This window comes from Periplaneta americana, chromosome 9 (genome assembly GCF_040183065.1).
Source record: "Periplaneta americana isolate PAMFEO1 chromosome 9, P.americana_PAMFEO1_priV1, whole genome shotgun sequence".
In the NCBI taxonomy this organism is placed as follows: domain Eukaryota; kingdom Metazoa; phylum Arthropoda; class Insecta; order Blattodea; family Blattidae; genus Periplaneta; species Periplaneta americana.
The window spans coordinates 112,532,359-112,549,729 of NC_091125.1; the positions used below are offsets into that span (position 1 = coordinate 112,532,359).

The window sequence follows — 17,371 nt, forward strand, 5'->3', positions numbered from 1 at the left end:
TTTGTATCTATCTCTCCGCTTTCCTAATTATAGTTATTTTAGATAGACTATAGCTGAACACATAACATAATTATATTATTTTCTAGCTTTGTAAATCAGTTTAATACTGGAAACTCAAACTGAATACAACCTTTTCAAGATACAACAAATATAGCTGCAACACTTATTTATTTGTTACACTATTCGTTAATATTTCTTATTATATGTCTTATTTGAAACGTAGAACGTTATAATTTACAAGTCTTTATACATTAAAGAGTATTTCTCTGTTCTCAGAAAGGTAATAGTTTGTATTCGCAAACAAAAACAAATTCAAGGAAGTATTTTTTACATGTCACGGCAGATGAAATAAGCTTACTTCCGAGCTCTTTCTTTACTTTGAGAGCTTTTACACTTCTTTCTTATATTAAACTCTGCCTCAAGCACATACAGTATATATAGAAGCAAAGAGTATATTTGGAAATTCTGACTTAGGCAACATTACGAACAGTTCGATTCCTGATTTTGTTGGAATCTGAGTGGCGTGCTGTTCTGTAGATTTATTAATTCAAGCTATAAATTTTTCTATCGGCGTAAGCCAAAAAGATTTAAGAAAATTTGGATTCCTTGTCAATTTTCACTGTTTCTCCAAACTTAGCAGTGAATTCTGCTGTAGGTCTTGAAGTAGGGTCTTATATTTGATAAGAAGATTTTATCACTCTTCAAGATAGTTTATAGTAAAAAAAGTGAAGTTGTCTATGTTTTACATGATACTACCACATTTCAAATTTATCCATAAATGTTCTTAGCTAGTCGATTATATGTCGTGCAATTCTGTAACTCGCACGCACAACGTGCTAATGATATCTGATATCAGTCTCACCTTGTTGATATCTCATTTTTACCTTTAGCTGTTCTAAAGCAGATGCAGACAGTATTTCTTTACTAAAACCTTCACTGTTTATTTGTAACATAAAATGTCATGCGTAAGAAAGTGTAATAGAATACAAGCTTTACCTCTCTTCTTAATAAAAAAAATCTCTTTTTACTCGTAACTAAAGGGAAATGATCTTGGAATTATATTGTTTTTCACTTAAAACGAGCCGCCACTTACTGCAGACGCGATCGAACTTGTGTCTTGAAAGAACAGCACATAGACAGTACAGTTAGTACAGAGTCCGTTCTACCTGCACTGAGATTGTGTTGACACTTTGAGAGCACGAGTTGCCCACCCATGTACATTACTCTCGTAATGAATGAATGAATGAATAGATGATGATGTGATGATGTGATAATAATAATAATAATAATAATAATAATAATAATAATAATGATGATGATGATGATGATGATGATGATGATGATGATGATGATGATGATGATGATGGAGAATTGTTGGTATGTCACATGGAAATCTGAGTATTTGGAGAAAATCCGTATTGCCTGAACCACGGACTTGCCCAAAACAAGCTATAGCCTAAATCCAGGATGGTTTGATCGGGATTTGAACCCGACCCCCTGACTTATAAGTTCAATTTGGCGGAGCGTTGCTATTGCTATAGCTCCGTGGTAAAAGGCGGCGATGAAATACAGTGTTCAATACCTTGAGAATTCGGATCTTACCAAACCATAAGAACAGTTTCTTTCTCTTGAGAGGACTGCGCTAGTTCCTCTCAGTGTGCAAACTTTTAACATCTTCTGGTGTTCTTCTACTGATGCTATTTTGTCATGCTTCCCTTTCTCCCTTATGTGGTAGCTATAAGGTTACGTCCATTTTCGGCTTTCCCATTCAACATTTTCTAAAGTTCCTTCAGTGGAAGGCGAAACTCGGAGTGAGACAAGTAGCCAACGGGTTTGGAGATCACAAATTCAATTTTTCTTAACCCCATACTGCCTTGCAAGAACGAGTACAGGGTTGTTTCTGATCTCTGATAACGAATTTGTATGACATCATGTGCGTCAGGAATCACACCGAAGCTGAATTGCGGCGAGAGGTTACAGACCAGTAGTGAGTGATTTCGTAATCAGAGTGCACGGTGTATCACAGTAGCAATGCCCAAGAAAGTCGAGCTTTTTTGGGAGGGGTACATAACTATTTCCGATGTTAAGTACATTACATGAAAATCATAGGAGCCTACAAAAAACGTGGTTTCGTTATTTCCAAGAAAGGCATCTTGTGTGTACCTAATAAGACTGGAAAAGCTCGGATGGGATTCATTCCAGAGTGGAAAAAGCAAGCAAATCCACCCCCCTGTCACAAGTCGCCGCACCCTACGAGATGATACAAATTAATTCCATTCGAATTTTGTCAATCTTATTAAGTACACAGAAGATGCCTTTCTTGGAAAGAAATAACGAGACCTCGTTTATTGCAGGCTTCTTTTATTTTCACTTAACTGTACTTGGCATTGGAAAGGGTCGTAATGTACCCTCCCAAAAATACTCGATTTTCTTAGGAATTTCTGCTGTGAGTCGCCGTGCACTCTGACTATGAAATCACTCACTACTAGTCTGTCACCTCGCGCCACAGTTCAGCTGTCGTGTGACTCCTGACGCACACGATGCCATTCAAATTCGTTATCAGAGATCGGAAACAACCCTGTATTTACGTATCTTATAAATGTTTCCCCTTCCATTCTCACTCACACACTCACTCATTCACTCACTCACTCGTGTTAATTATTTAAATATTATGAGATAAAAACGAAAACCTCTCTTTATTCAACAAAACAATATACTTACTTATGGCTTTTAGAGAACCCGGAGGTTCATTGCCACCCTCACATAAGCCCGCCATCGGTCCCTATCCTGAGCAATATTAATTCAATCTCTACCGTCATATACCACCTCCCTCAAATCTATTTTTATATCATCCTCCCATCTACGTCTCGGCATCCCCAAAGGTATTTTTCCTTCTAGCCTCCCAAATAACACTCTATATGCATTTCTGGATTCACCCATACGTGCTACATGCCCTCCCTATCTCAAACGTCTGGATTTAATGTTTCTAATTATATCAGGTGAAGAATACAATGCGTGCAGTTCTGCGTTCTGTAACTTTCACCATTTTCCTGTAACTTCATCCCTCTTAGCCACAAGTATTTTCCTAAGTACCTTATTCTTAAGCACTCTTAACCTCTGATCTTCTCTTAAAGCGAGAGTCCGAGTTTCACAACCATACACAACAACCGGAAATATAAATGTTTTATAAATTCCAAGTTTCAGCTTTTTTGAGAGCACACTGGATAACAAAAGCTTCTCAACTGAATAATAACAGGCATTTCCCATATTTATTCTGCGTTTAATTTCCTTCCGAGTGTCATTTATATTTGTTACTGTGCGCTATATCAGAGTATAAAATGCTAAGTTTTCTTCTCTGTCGGTGCTGACAACACCGAATAAATACAAAGTCGGCTAATTGCAATGGAATATATTCTGATAAAGTATCCGTTTCAAGAACTGAATAAAACAAAATTTTCTTTTAAAATCAATAGCGATTTGAGCGACTAGAGAACCAGACTTCCACACCAAAGAACCTAAGTCGAATGTCGGTGGAAACATGAACATTTTGTGGTCGCTATGAAACTCCTGCTCTCCTCCCCCACTCCAAAACAGAACGGCGGATACTCTGATTTCGATCTTAACTTCAAGCGTTACCGTTCTAGGAATTATAAGCTGTAGATTATTTTTCCGCCTTTGGTGTTGATCTTGGTGCGCTAACGCAGTGAACTTACGTTGCACAAGTCTAGTGGTAGTAATGGTAATGATTAACGGGGGAATTGGTGAGAAAGGAGTACCCTTCGATGACCTGTGCTCAGCAATGAATTTATTCATAAAAATATTCAAATTGGATTCGCCATGTTTTCAACGGGTCTCCTGAACGCGTACCTTCCGCTGGTTCGACTTTTATTATCGATTACAATATTGAGGACCGTTTTTGCAAAACTTGCTAACTGCAAAATTTGCAAAATTGAGATCTTGATGGATTCGTTAACATAAGGCAGGCCTCTACATGATGTTCAAAGCATCTTAGTAAAATTAGGTTATTTCTCTTCATTGTCGTGTGTCAAAGTGTGATCGTTTTTTTCAAAACTTGCTTTCTGCTATAAGTGAGACATACAGCAAAACTTGCTTACCATAGTGTTTTGTCTCTCCTGTAAAATTTAGTTTTTTCAGTTAGCAAGTTTTGCAAAAAACGGTCCTCAATTATACTCGTCTGGATCCTGACCAATAAATGCATTAGGTACTATTTATTTATTATATATTTATTCTGGCGGAGTTAAGGTCATAGGGTCTTCGCTTGCACTTCACCAGTTCACAAAATACACAATCAATTATTAATTTTCATGAAAATGTTCCCATAAATATTAAGTTACAATTGTCTTGCTACTACTCATATTTGTAAGTACATTTTCTCGTATATTGTTATCAAAATGTGGAATTAATTATAACTCAGTCGTTGACAACAAACAAAGAGATAGTATTACAATAATTTCCGATAGTATTATAATAATTTCCTTTACATGACTACTCTCCTAGGTGAGTTATGGGTACGATAACCAATGTAAATTAAATTTAAACATCACAACTTCCAATGTATAGTGTTCCAATAGTAGGTATATTGTATATTCAGAATGTTGGCAAGGTGTAGCATTTTAAACGAGTGTTAAAAATGTTTTGAAATCTCTGACATATTTGGTTCAGAATCAGCTTGGAGCTCTCACTCAGCGGACAGCTCAATTCCCAGCAGATGTGGTATACAAAAGCTTCTTTCAGAGATCGCTTAACTTATTAATACTGAAATACAGAGTGGTCAACTCAAGACCGGCCAGCTATACACAACCACGAGAGGAAAATAATTTAAAAACGCATAATATTTTTATTACTCCTTTGTTCTTGAGACTTAGTACGGTTATTGTTACAAAATATATTGAAAGTGAGCTCCCTTTGCAGTGCTAGCAGCACAGCACTGAATAACTGAGACGGTAGTCGGCAGAACTATTTGCAGCGGACGGGTTTTAAGTTACTCACAGCACAGCAAAGAAACAGAAATACAACTTAATCTCTGGAAAATGCCGAAACTACTACCACCTACTACCACTACCCCTTTCCCTACTATCACCTACCACCTACTACCATTATCACCACCTACTACCACTACCACTACCACACCACTGCTGCTACTACCGTCGTCGCCGCCATCGCCACGTCACTACGACCACCACCAACACTATACCACCACCAACACTATACCACCACCAGGGCCAAGTTTTTTTTTTTTTTTGTAAGCGATAAACGCTATATGTGACAGCGAGATACACGAAGAAGTATATACAGTACGTCGTTGGTTTGACGATACTTTCTATATGCATTTCCATCGATATTACGTCTTTGTTAGATTCAAATTTTCATGCTGCATAAATCTGTAATACCTACTATGTAAAAAAAGACATTCTAATGGAGTTTTATGGGAAAATACAATATCTGTTAACTGCTTGTGTAAATATACAGGCAAGAAATTACTCCTATTTGAAAATGTACATAGAATATATTGTCAAACCAAGGTTTTATCATAAATGTCATTGATTTATAACGGTAAATTTGTCGCGAATTTTCCCGAAAATTGATTTTTCTGCGATAAAACTTCATTCCTGCGGTAAAAGCGAAAAATAGTGCTTTTTAAAAATATTTTAAAAGAAAAATGTATATTAGTTTTTAAGATATTAGCAGCAAAAAAGTAGTGAAACAAATTGTTTGGGAATTCTATTATTATCTTAAATTACTTGAAAGACTATTGATGACAGGATTTTGTACAGAAGTGAGTCAAATAACAATAAATTTGTTTATAATGGGTATTACTATTATTAATTTATTTTACGACGCTTTATAAACTGCAATGGTTATCTAGCGTCTGAATGAGATGAAGGTGATAGTGCTAGCGAAATGAGATCAGGGTCCAGCACCGAACGTTACCCAGCATTTGCTCTTAATGGGCTGCGAGAAAATCCAGGAAAAAAACCTCAACAAGGTAACTAGTCCCAATCAGGATTTGAATCTCGCGCCCGCTAGTTTCACGGTCAGGCATGCTAACCGTTGTTCCACAGTCTTGTATTATTATTATTATTATTATTATTATTATTATTATTATTATTATTATTATTATTCACAACAGATTTATTTTGCAATGAATATTGCAAGCAAAACAACGCGCATAAGATTATTGCTATCTAAGATTATGTGTGAGTGTATGTAATTACACGGTGAAAAGAAATAATTACAAAATTTTCACCAAATTACTGTCACATTTTTAACCATAAGTGCACAAAGGCCAAAACCAAAATGAAGCTTTAACAGCGTGTGGAAACCACGGTAGTAGAATGGATTTTTTCATTATGTTTCGTCTTAAAACTCTGAACCAAAGTATTGGCTAATGTCGCACAGAGCTTTCCAAAATTACGAAAAACCTAATAAGCAGTAACTATTAGTTCAGTGAGCAGCCAGGCCGCGTCGCTATCATTAGTAAGGTGATGTTTATTTCTTGTCTAATGACGGTCACTCCACTTTGCATCATTAATCCAAACGTCCCCATCTATGATCGACACGCTGCAGCTGTAGTTATTTTTGCTGACGTAAGTATATCCCTCAGTACGGGTACGTAGCAGCAAAATGATATGAATGGAACTGTGGTGGATTACCGGTAAGGAAACAGAAGTGCCCTTCGAAAACTACGATCATGCACTGTCTTTGTTCACTTCAAAAATCTCGCATAGACCCACGAGAATCCAACTCGAGTTACCAGTGTGAAAAGCTGATCCTCTAGCACAGGGGAAGACAACAATATGCTCTGTCTTGTGTACTCCTCTTCACTGTAGGCTGCATGAACGAGTTACGAGCGTTGTAAGGGTGGAGGTTGAAGGAGGGGTAAGATCATGCATGGATCTGAAAACGCATAGATGTAATGAGAATACGACTTGCGTAAATTGTGTCCAGGAGATTAAAATTATAACTCGAACTGAAGATTTGTGCATTCAAGTTAAACCAGACAGAGCAAAAATAAATTTAAGTGTAAATAAACTGTTTGAAGTTGTTTAACTGATAATGTAGCCTATACATACGGTACATTTATTCACAGTAATAGAGAAACAATAATATTTTCTTTCTAAAAAACAAAAAAAAATAAAAATAAATAAATAAAATCATTAATCTTCTCGGAATTAAAATAAATATTTTTCTGTTTCAAGGAAATGGTCATTAATCATTGACACACCAGATAAACTATATTGTGATAATTTTCTGAATTTTTTAATTTCATGTTTGCAACCATCTTTTCGATGTCCGAATGCAGTGACTGGATAACATTTAGCCTGAGAGTTTGCGTTATGTGCGTGTCTGACAAAGAACTTCTATATACTGTATTTATTTTTCAACTTGTCACACTGGAGCTCCAATAATTTATATTTGATACACAATCGGAACATATTTTACTTTTGAGCTTAAAACTTTTCGTACACAGTTTTTCCTTCTGAAGAATACAATGAATTGATATTAACCCAATTGTTACAATAGGAACAGGCTTCATCGTAATGTTTCTACACTGAATTCCCCGTACTGTACCGCAACCTGCTACACTTGCACTTAGAAGATGTCACTAGCTGTACTGTCTTGTTGCACAGATACTTCAGTCACAGAAAGGAGGCAGTGCGCATGATCAGAGGACGAGCGACCTAGTTCACAAGAGAAGGACTAGTTGAGGTAATAAAATTAGTTTTGCTTTGTTGTATGTCCGATTATGCGCACTGCCTCCTTTCTGTGTCTTATAAAGTATCTGTGCGACAAAACTTTTTTCTAAGACTGTACAAGTCTCGTACTCGCAACAAAGTCACAAGTAGGCTGACTTGTTTAGAACTGCTCTCGCCGCAAGTGATATTGAGATTACACACTAAGAAATACAATCATCGTTTTTCATTAAACATCTTACATGGTTGGCAACGTTTAGTTGTAATGATTCTACAGTTTATGCTTTGTTTTCTGTAATTATTATTGAAAAGACATACATAAATTAAATCACTTAATATGCATCAAATAAGAATATAAACGCCAGTTCTCTGAACGTCACACAAAAGGCATTTTAGAACCTCAAAATTAAATATAAAATCAGAAGGAGCTTAAGTGATTTTTTAAATTATTTTACGCATACAAGATTCAAAACAAGTTATGATCACTCATACTACATTTATAGCACGGTGCAAAACCAGGGGAATTTGGATCACGATTAACATCGTGAAATTCTGCAATCATAGGCAATACGACAAAGTACAAATAATAACTGAAAGTCATAAGATGCAGGGGTAGAGCCATATTATCTTCCTCAAAATCAATTCGGCAGATATGTGTATGTGTGCGGCTTACCTTGATATGGAGAAAATCTCGGACGTCAAACGAAATGGCGCTACCATGCACGGGCGAGTCGTCATCCACCGAGCCGTCGTAACTCACGTTGGTTCGCACAGCGAACGCCACGGGTTTTGTCTGAAATAAAGTCACAATGAATTAGGCGATGTTTCAAGACGTGGACCCCATCTCTAACGAATGGAGTAAAAATCCTAACTTTCGCATGAATAAGTGTCCTGAATAATATTGACAGAAAAATTATTTTTAATTATAATTTTCGTTAAATTCTACTTCATCATTTTTATTTTAAATCCTGATCTTGGTGCACTCAATGACTTAGGTGCAGCATTAGTAAGATGTGATGCCACGGTCGTGTGTTTGAGTTCTATTCGGGGCCTAGATTTTCGTTATCAGCATTAGACCTATATCTATTGGTGTCTAGAATCGAGACGTCAAAGGGATTCATCTCGAGAACTTATCTAGGAAAGAAGCTCAGATATGGATGTGAATCAAGGCTCTTCAAAATCTGTGTGCACGATAGTTGTATTTATGGTGGTGGTGGTGGTGGTGGTGGTGGTGGTGGTGGTGGTAGTAGTAGTAGTAGTAGTAGTAGTAGTAGTAGTAGTAGTAGTAGTAGTAGTAGTAGTAGTAGTAGTAGTAGGCCTATGTTCCGTCCCAGGCATCTGTGGAGTAGAAACATGAAACAAGACCTCTGTGCAAGTAGTATGTGGGAGGGCTAGGACCAATGATCGCTCTGGGGGGAGGTGGTGCTAGAACGAAGCGAGAAATCGGTTGCAAAAGGGGATAATTTCTATCTGAACTCTACTCTACCTTCTACTACGAGCATCTTACCCCTTAGCGGACTCGAACTGATACTGCTCGCAATACACTCCGACATAGACTCCGCTCCCATATGCGCGAAGTTACTTCACAGAATCCTGGGATGAACCTTAATATCTGGTGGTGGTAGTAGTAGTAGTAGTAGTAGTAGTAGTAGTAGTAGTAGTAGTAGTAGTAGTAGTAGTAGTAGCAGCAACTAATAGTAACATTAGTTATAATACAGGGTGTTTAAAAAATACGGGGCATAATTTCAGGTATGGATTTCCCACATGTAGACAATCAAAATAGTTCATTACAACATGTGTCCGGAAATGCTTTATTTCCGAGTTATGGCCTTCACAACATTGAAATTCACCGCAACGTTTTTCTTTCCGCAGGTCGTTGCCGTCAAAGGAGACATTAAGAGGGCACTCTGACAGTTCATTCCGAGGCGAAGGTTACATTCAGTGTTGTGTAGGCTTTAGACTGTGTGTCATGTATTCAAATCAAGAGCTGGCAGAGATACACTTCATGTACGGTAAGGCGGACGGCAATGCTGCGCTGGCTCGTCGTTTGTACCAGGAGAGGTACCCACAGCGACAATGTCCAGATCGGAAGACATTTGTACGTCTCCATTACCGTCTGTGCGAGTATGGAAAATTTAACTCTCCTGGTTTGGGAAGGGGACGACCAAGATCACAACTCCAGAAGTATAGGAGGAGATTCTGGAGGCTGTGAACATGACTCCTTCTATCAGCACACGAAGGGTAGCGTTGCAAGTCAATGTTCCTCATACGACTGTCTGGAGACTGTTGAAAGAGTAGCCTATCAATTGTATCCTTATCATTTGCAACGTGTACAGGCCCTGTCACCAGCAGATTACCCTGCACGAGTTAGGTTCTGTCAGTGGTTCTTGCAGCAGTGTGGTGTAAATCCGAACTTTCCTGCCTTAGTATTATTTACAGATGAAGCACAGTTCACGCGAGATGGCATAACAAATTTCCACAATCAGCATGTATGGGCGTATGAAAACCCACGTGCAACTGTTCCATCCTATCACCAGGTGCGGTTCTCCCTCAACATGTGGGCCGGTATCATTGGTGATCGATTAGTTGGACCCCATGTACTTGTAAACAGACTTACGAGGCAGGCGTACACAAACTTCCTGGAAAACACCATACCTCATGTTTTAGAAGACACTCCACTGATCAATCGTCAACACATTCACTTCTTGCATGATGGCGCTCCTGCACACTTCAGTCGTACGGCTCGCCGGTACTTGGATCGAAGGTTTCCTGATCGATGGATAGGTAGAGGTCACCCAATTGCTTGGCCTCCACGCTCACCTGATCTGAACCCTCTTGATTTCTACGTGTGGGGCCATTTAAAATCATTGGTTTATTCGTCTCCAGCGCCTGATTTGGAATCCCTTCGGAATCGAATTGTGGCATGTTCTGAGGACATACGCAATACTTCTGGAGTTTGGGATCGTGTTCGCAGGTCAATGAGACATCGATGTGAGGTCTGTATTCAAGCAGGAGGTGGACATTTTGAACATCTTCTGTAATGACAACGACCTGCGGAAAGAAAAACGTTCCGGTAAATTGCAATGTTGTGAAGGCCATAACTCGGAAATGAAGCATTTCCGGACACATGTTGTAATGAACTATTTTGATTGTTTACATGTGGGAAATACATACCTGAAATTATGCCCCGTATTTTTTAAACACTCTGTATAAGCTCGATTTTCATGACCTCAAACTTAAAAGTGACATAGTATAACATATATGATTAGTTATGTCTCAGAATCTGCATAATAAGCACCTGGTTTACACTGCTTTGAAATTCTACAAGTATTTGCTAAATAAAATAAAAGACTCATTTTCTGTGTAAACCGCGCGTCACAGATTTTTTTTTACCTGCGGAGAGGATACTGTAATCTTTCGTTTGTTTACGTTCATTGTCAAAGAATTTGTGAATAGATTTCGGAGATAAAGTTCACCAGATCGTAACGAAGTATCCAGTAACAATGAGGATTCTACCTGAGATAGAGGAGATGTTTACTAGTCTTGAACTATACTACGTTGCAATACTAACGTTTAGATCAGGAAAATCCGAGTCCTACTTATAATAGGAATAGCATCATCAGCAACAACCTAAACAACAAAAGTAGTATCATCAGCAATATAGCAGTAGTGGAAGCTTTTTCCTATATTAAGGAGAAGTGTCCCGAAGTCTAGCACTGCAGCCTCTGATGGTCTTATTGTGCCTTACCGCTCCGATCGCAGGGATGATTATTGAAGTCCGAACGATCATGATCTTTTAGATATCGTGACTTGGCTGTGTGGTGACAACTATCTATTTAGCTTGTACGTCTCTACGGTTCCGATGAAGTCTCACTACAGTGCCCTGTCACATACCGAAAGCATACTACTGTATTACCTGGATGAAGCTACTCGTATTTGTATGCCAGTCACAATTTTGCATCATGCCGACACTGTGTTTGATAAATGATATTGTAATGGTGGTAATTATTATTGACGATGGAATGATTGAGGTAAATGGGAAAATTCCGATAAAAACGACAGGAATATTGTCTTTGTCCACCACAAATACGACTCTATCATCACCGAGATTTGAATCTTGGTTAGCAGTCATCTTAAGCCAGTGCCCTGCCAACAGAGCTGTCGAGATCTATAGTGACGACAATGACAGAAGTGGTAGAACTGATCGTAATATTTTAGCACAGTCTAGTATATACAGTCACGAAGCTTGAGTTGTAAGGGTGCTAGGAACAATACACTGTGCCGGTACTATTTCGCTTTGTCCATAATGAGGCGATATTAGCGATCCTAGTGGTCAGCAACTATCTATGGATGCATAGTGACTACGTATTGAGCTTCGTGACTCTATATACTAGACTGTGATTTTTGTATGTTTACTACAAGAAGACAAACAAAAATTTACTGAAAATAAAGCAATCAGTGTAACGAAATTAAATACTCTCACTTCACTGTAAACGGCCAAATACGTAGAAAGTTTCGTGATGTTATGATGAACCTCCAAAAGACGATCAAAACCTCTGATTTTTACGTGCTGTCAAATCCGCGACTTAAGTCAATGCATACACCACGGTCAGGTAAACATTTGCTCTTGCACTCTAAGGTAATGTGTGGGAATATTCACTTTGTAAAACATTTCAATATTGTACAGGGAGTTAAAAATTAATAATTTCCATCCCTTAAATTATTATTATTATTATTTCTTCTAATGTGATGCAAGAGAAATAAAGTAGCTACTTTGTATGCACAATACACAATATCGATTACAGACATGTGTTTAAAAGACTTACCTGAGAATTGCATTCTGCACCTACAGTGAAATATTGCACACTTAAAAGGTTCTCAAAAAATGTAATATTAAAAATTACCCACAAAACCATAATGAAAAATAGTACCCAATATCAGATTTATAAGTGTCTATTTTTCCGTGAATAATCAGTTACGATGTCTTGAACAGTCTAGATCTCTCTGAAAGATCTTCGGTGATTAGCTGACGTAAATTAAAATAAATAATAAAAAAACTGACATCACAGTTATTTATAATAATTACCTAGGCACTACAACAAATGTATACAGTTCAACTCTTTAAATCAGTGCAATCTCAAATTACGTATATTTTCCCATTATTATTAATTTCAGGAAATAACTTATTATATGAGAAGTAAAGTAGCGACAAATGAATTACTAGCGACCATTTTTACTTCCGGTCAAAATGATACAGATGAGAGAGGGATCCAGTATTGAGTATATTTAAATAGGGAATCATTGATCTGGTATGTTATTTGAAGTTATTAATTAAATGCTAAACATCTCTGGTAGCGCCGGACGGTATACAAGTCTGTTGGCATGTCCATCGCGTCAAATTTGGAATAGATCTACATACTTTTCGTGGCACTAGTAACCCAGTACACTGTTTACATTCATGTTCATGTTTTACTTGTGAATGGTGGTATGAGATTGTACATTAAACGGCAGCGGAGTAAGGACAAGTGAAATCTCAAAATTGTCCTTTAGATTCATTGAACTCGTAGCTTTAATAAATTCGAGAAACCAAAAATAAATAGACAGACAGATGAATAAATAAGTAAGTAAGTAAGTAAGTAAGTAAGTAAGTAAGTAAGTAAGTAAGTAAGCAAGCAAGTAAGTAAGCAAATAAGTAAATAAATAAATAAATAAATAAATAAGTAAATATATAAGTAAATAAATAAGTAAGTAAACAGATAAGTAAATAGATAAATAAATAGATAAGTAAATAGATAAATAAATAGATAAATAAATAGATAAATAAATAGATAAATTTTATATAAATAAATAGATAAATTGTAGATAAATAAATAGATAAATTGTAGATAAATAAATAGATAAATTGTAGATAAATAAATAAATAAATAAATAAATAAATAAATAAATAAATAAATAAAAACAAGTGATTCCTATTATACCTTTGCTTATTCTTTCCAATCCAGGAAAAATCTTTTCAGTGTTGTCATATCTACTCATGTACGTGTAAAGTAATGTTTTAAATGTGACCGTTTATATGAAAAGGGACCTTATCTTCACCAAGCTAATTTTTCAGAAGAGCAAAGAAGAGTGAATGAGGTGTAATTTTACGTTTTAGCTTAAGGTATTAAGTGCTACCTCCATGTCTTTTCTACAACTTCCAATAGGTTTCAGTTCAGTATTTAAATGCTACATGATGTACCCTTGAACAAAACAAAATAGGTACCGTAGTTTACCCTAACTATGGTCCACATTTGTTACATTTTTCTCTGTATATTCAATAATATTCATCCAGATTAAGTGAAATTTTGGCTTCGGACTCTTGTAAGTGTATATTAAATAAATATTGACATATGTGTTTGAAATTATTTAATTGCAAGTGTTAAAAAAATAATAAGCATTGGTACATAGTTGTATTCTGAGTTGCCCAACTATGGCCACTCATATATTCATGCTTGAAAGCATGAATGGACTATAGCTGGAGCTGTAATTATTCGTAAATTAATACATTGAGTTTCTAATTTAAGGGTAGAAATATAATCTAGCACAGAAATATTAAAAATAAATGAAAAGTACATGGATTCTTTTTATTAGTACACATTGCGTAAACACACAATAAACAAGTGAAATCTGAAAGTCATTTTCCTGCAATAGGCCTAATGAACAACTACACTCACCGGCAAAAATACCGGGCCACCTAAAGTTTCTCAATTTTTTTATGAGGTGAGAATCAGAAAACCCATTATGAAATTAAGAAAACTTTGCTTCCCACAAAAAAAACCTCTTATTTATTGTCACTTGCGCTATTATTTTCAACGCCAAACAATGGATATAATTAAAAGGTGTAAAAACTTACAAATTGTTTCAATTTTCTTCCAAATGTTCAACGATGTTGCTGGAGCAATTCTGGGCCTTTAGCTGGTTCTTCTGGAATTCAGCCCACATTCATCCAGACGTCTGCTTACAGTTCTCTCACTCACGTTAACTTGTCTTACTTTCTGGAAGGTTCTTTTGGTCCCAAGAACTGCAGCCAGATAACGCTGACTATTCCCATCTTCTATCAATGCAACTATTTTGCTGAATCGGTAGGACTTAGTGACATTTGTATACAATGAAGTACTCCAATACTGCCTCAAGAGAGCTTACTAGTCTGTAGACTTCTTCAGCATAGCTTGAAATGAGTCCGAGAAGTTTAGACACAATATAACAAGAAGAACGAATCTCCTTTTCAGATTATTGTTGGCTATTACGTATTCAGTATTACATTGTTACGTATCACAAAATAAATGAATAACTAAATGAACCCCAGCACACCTACAATTATTTTAAAAATCCTACAATTTTCAAAAATTTTAAATAAAATGTAGTTGGCCCGATTCTTTTGCCGGTGAGTGTATGTTAAAGAACAAAAGTACGGTATCAAAATAAACTAACACATTCTTAGCAAAATATTATGCACATAAATTCACTGATAATGTTTATTTACCATACTGAGAACTGTATTCAGTAGGCTTATTTCGATCCTTTGAATCTCCACTTCTCTTGTAATTCTGAAATTGAAAATAGATCTCTCTTTTTCGAGACGCATATGGGGTCTTCAATTTGCTTTATTGTGTTTTCCTTTCTATAGAATAAAATGTCTACCATTTCTCGCCACCTCAGTAATTGCCGCTTCTTACTATACATGAAACAACAGCTCCATTGTTCTTCACTTCCAAAACTTTCCCTGGCCACAATTCCTCCTCATAAGTAACTACCATATAACTATGTGTCTTTAGCATTACTTTAAGAGATTTCGTCTCCTTTTCCACATCTGACTCACTGTCTGTAAATATGGAGAGTACACCGGAAACATCATAATCTGTATCCAATTCAATTTCATCGCTCTCATAGTCACTTACAGGGACGGTTGTGATTCTTCTACCCTGAAGTTTTCGTTTTACCGGACCATTATTCGTGCTAGTACCATTGATGCTGGAACAGCCTGTTTCTTTATTTACTGGACTATAATGTTAAATGGTGTTTTAGAATATACTGAGATACCGTATTTGCAGAAGTAAATAATCAAATTGTTCACATTTTACTAAAACAAATATTTCAAAATGAAATACAACTATGGTCCACGAAAAATTGTGGTACATAGTTGAGGACTGACTTGTAGCCTTGAGGTTAAACATTTTTCACGGAGAGTCCTTAACCTCTGCCAGTCTAATTATTACGTGAAAGTAAACACTATATAGCCAGGTTTAATTGTACAAACAATCATATATCTATAATTTACCAGTTCTACAGAGGAGAGCTTAATAAAACAGACAAACACAAACTGAATGATTTCGTGTCTTCACACATTCAATAGGACGATGCACTGACCTTGTTAAGCATCCATATCATTGCCACGTGTAATGGTAGATAGAAGCATCTATGGGGAACATAATTCCATCACAGTGGCGCCTTAAATGGCAAACACCGAACTCTTGGGGGACTAAGTAGTACATAATGCGTTTTGGACCATAGTTGGGTGCCTGGACCATAGTTATGGGAAATTACGGTACCTTATCTTCACTAATACAATTATAATGGAAGAAGTTAAGGTCCCTCTTAAAATTTTTAAATAGAATAAAACAGAATAATCACAATTTTCTACTCTATAAGACAGAATTAAAATCTCAATATTGACCAGGATGAAGATAAGGTCCCTTTTGATATGGACGATCACAAATGGGTTTCAATCATACATGTTCTAGTATACTTAATTTCTTTTTTTTAACTTAATTAGTTTTCCATCGTTTAAAACAATAATAATTGATTAAAGACGTAATCTTTCGCCATTGTCAGAAAATATAAAAATGTTTGTGTTGTATTGTAGCCAGTGTTAAGTCCTGGCATTGTAAACCTTTCATTGGGTAGTTAGATTTAGCTCTTCTACGATGATTTTTACAAGTGAAGGGCAAAAAGAGTTGTGGACACCGGTGTAATACTTGTCGATAAAACTAGAATTGGGATTGGAGGGAGATTTCAACGCTTCTCCCTTGCAGGGTCGTATTTATATTTGTTGCGTAGGGCTATGCCTAAAATGACTCCTTCTCTATTTACAGTTTGATTCATAATTCAGTTTTTTTTCTTTTTAGCTTCTGGACATAGTATGATAATTATTTAATAGAAATAGAGAGTTGTGCATTTAAGCTACTTTAAGTAACTTTTTCTATCTGCTTTAAGCATTTTTCTGCCTAAACTTCTCGTCTCTACCAATAATACACTACCATTTGAAACTTTCACTGTATTAGAGACAGAAAGAGAGACATGAAGTATTGCAACAACACAGCGCGAGTATCCAGAATGATAGAGATTAATTAAATTGTAATTAAATCAATCATACAAAGAGAGGGCCGTAACAGTACAAGGGAATAACGCGTGAGTTTAGTCGGTACATTGTATCGTGAGGTACTAAATTGCAACTTAAACATTTCCCCCCCCCCAATTACTTGATCACCTGCTTAAATTTAGCGATTTTTTACCTGTTAGGTTCACTTCACTACTGACAACAGCTTCTCAAATACACGCATGTTAAGATATCCAGACACATGACAAAAGAATCATAAAATATTATTGGGGATACACCA

The 17,371-nt window shown here is 36.4% G+C and overlaps 1 protein-coding gene across 10 annotated transcripts in view; it reads right to left on the reverse strand.

Annotated features, from left to right (window-relative positions):
- The window catches only part of Ca-beta (Calcium channel protein beta subunit), an 828,959-nt gene that overhangs the window by 80,066 nt on the left and 731,522 nt on the right, over positions 1-17,371 (reverse strand). For all 10 annotated transcript variants that reach the window (XR_011333981.1, XR_011333980.1, XM_069835638.1 and 7 more), the window contains one exon: positions 8,389-8,508. Coding sequence is in view for 8 of the 10 variants with exons in the window: in XM_069835638.1 (XP_069691739.1) it covers positions 8,389-8,508 (120 nt within the window). In the remaining 2 variants the exon portion in view is untranslated. The remainder of the gene's footprint in view (positions 1-8,388; positions 8,509-17,371) is intronic.